Source organism: Pundamilia nyererei, unplaced genomic scaffold, assembly GCF_000239375.1.
Source record: "Pundamilia nyererei isolate P.nyererei 1_Seehausen unplaced genomic scaffold, PunNye1.0 scaffold00405, whole genome shotgun sequence".
NCBI classification, from domain to species: Eukaryota; Metazoa; Chordata; class Actinopteri; order Cichliformes; family Cichlidae; genus Pundamilia; species Pundamilia nyererei.
The window spans coordinates 345,687-346,791 of record NW_005187806.1 but is presented as its reverse complement, the minus strand read 5'-3'; the positions used below and the strand labels follow the sequence as shown (position 1 = coordinate 346,791).

General features: G+C 39.0%; 1 protein-coding gene across 1 annotated transcript in view; it reads left to right on the top strand.

Annotated features, from left to right (window-relative positions):
- The first annotated feature begins 36 nt into the window (after positions 1-36).
- The window catches only part of LOC102192100 (Williams-Beuren syndrome chromosomal region 27 protein-like), a 3,420-nt gene continuing 2,351 nt past the window's right edge, over positions 37-1,105 (top strand). Inside the window, exons 1-2 of the mRNA XM_005753131.1 lie at positions 37-172; positions 993-1,085. Coding sequence (XP_005753188.1) covers positions 37-172; positions 993-1,085 — 229 coding nt within the window. The remainder of the gene's footprint in view (positions 173-992; positions 1,086-1,105) is intronic.

Here is a 1,105-nt window from a genome sequence, read left to right as displayed (position 1 = left end):
CAGGCTCAGGACTGATCGTCTTTTCTCTGTATTTAGATGTTTGACCTCGGCTTCAAACACTTTGTGGGAGTGGATGGTAGTAAGGGCATGCTGGAACAAGCTGCTAAGAGTGGCCTTTATCGAGAGCTCAAACTGGCCTTACTGGGAACAGACCCACTGCCTGCACAGACTGGTACATCACACTCTGAGCTAACAAAGCAGATAACCCGACAGACACATTAGCACCACAGACAAGAAGACCGCACCGCCAGCTGATAGTAAAACAACACAATTGAGAATAACAACACCTGAGGTTTTATAGAATATGGGGGACTGAAAGTGCCAAAATAAAAAAACTAAATAAATACATAAGTAATGAAATTGGTCATTAATAACTTTTTTTTTTACTTTAAAAGATAGTTAATTACTTAACTATTAAGTATTTGATAATTCATTTGCTACAGCTCAACATGAATTTATTTTATCTGTCAACCCCACCCGTCAAAGTCAGGGGGCGGTGTTAATGCTGATGCAGTCAAAACTTTTGCTACCTATTTAATTTTATAATTATAAAAAATACTTTTATTGAGGATTTTGATTAGTTAGATGCTCAAAATATATTTATTTCAATAATGGTCTGAAACTGCAGCACATCACGGATCAGAAACAGAAGAAAGAGGGGGGAAGACAAACAGTAAAAGCAAAAACAAGACATGAAAAAACCTCAGAGTAAAACAGGAAACTATCCATGAGATGAAGATTAAAACTAAAAACACTTACAGAGGAACACAGGAGGCTTTACTGCAAAGACACGATAGAGGAAGGAACATGGGAACATTACACGAGAAAGAAGTGCAAAACAAAAGAGGAACCAAAACGTAGAAAAACCCACAACGTGACAATGCCAACTTTTCACCCCAAAACAACTAACTCCTCTAACTCCTCTGCAACTAACAACTGTAAGTAACTCCTTTTACTAACTCCTCTCCCTCCTGGTCTGCTTCTGGTTTCAGGTGGGTTTGATGTGGTGATCATTACTGGTGCTTTACGTGATGATTACGTGCCGGTCAGCGTTATCAGGGAGCTCTGCAAAGCTACTAAACCAGGTAACCAACCAACTTTCAAA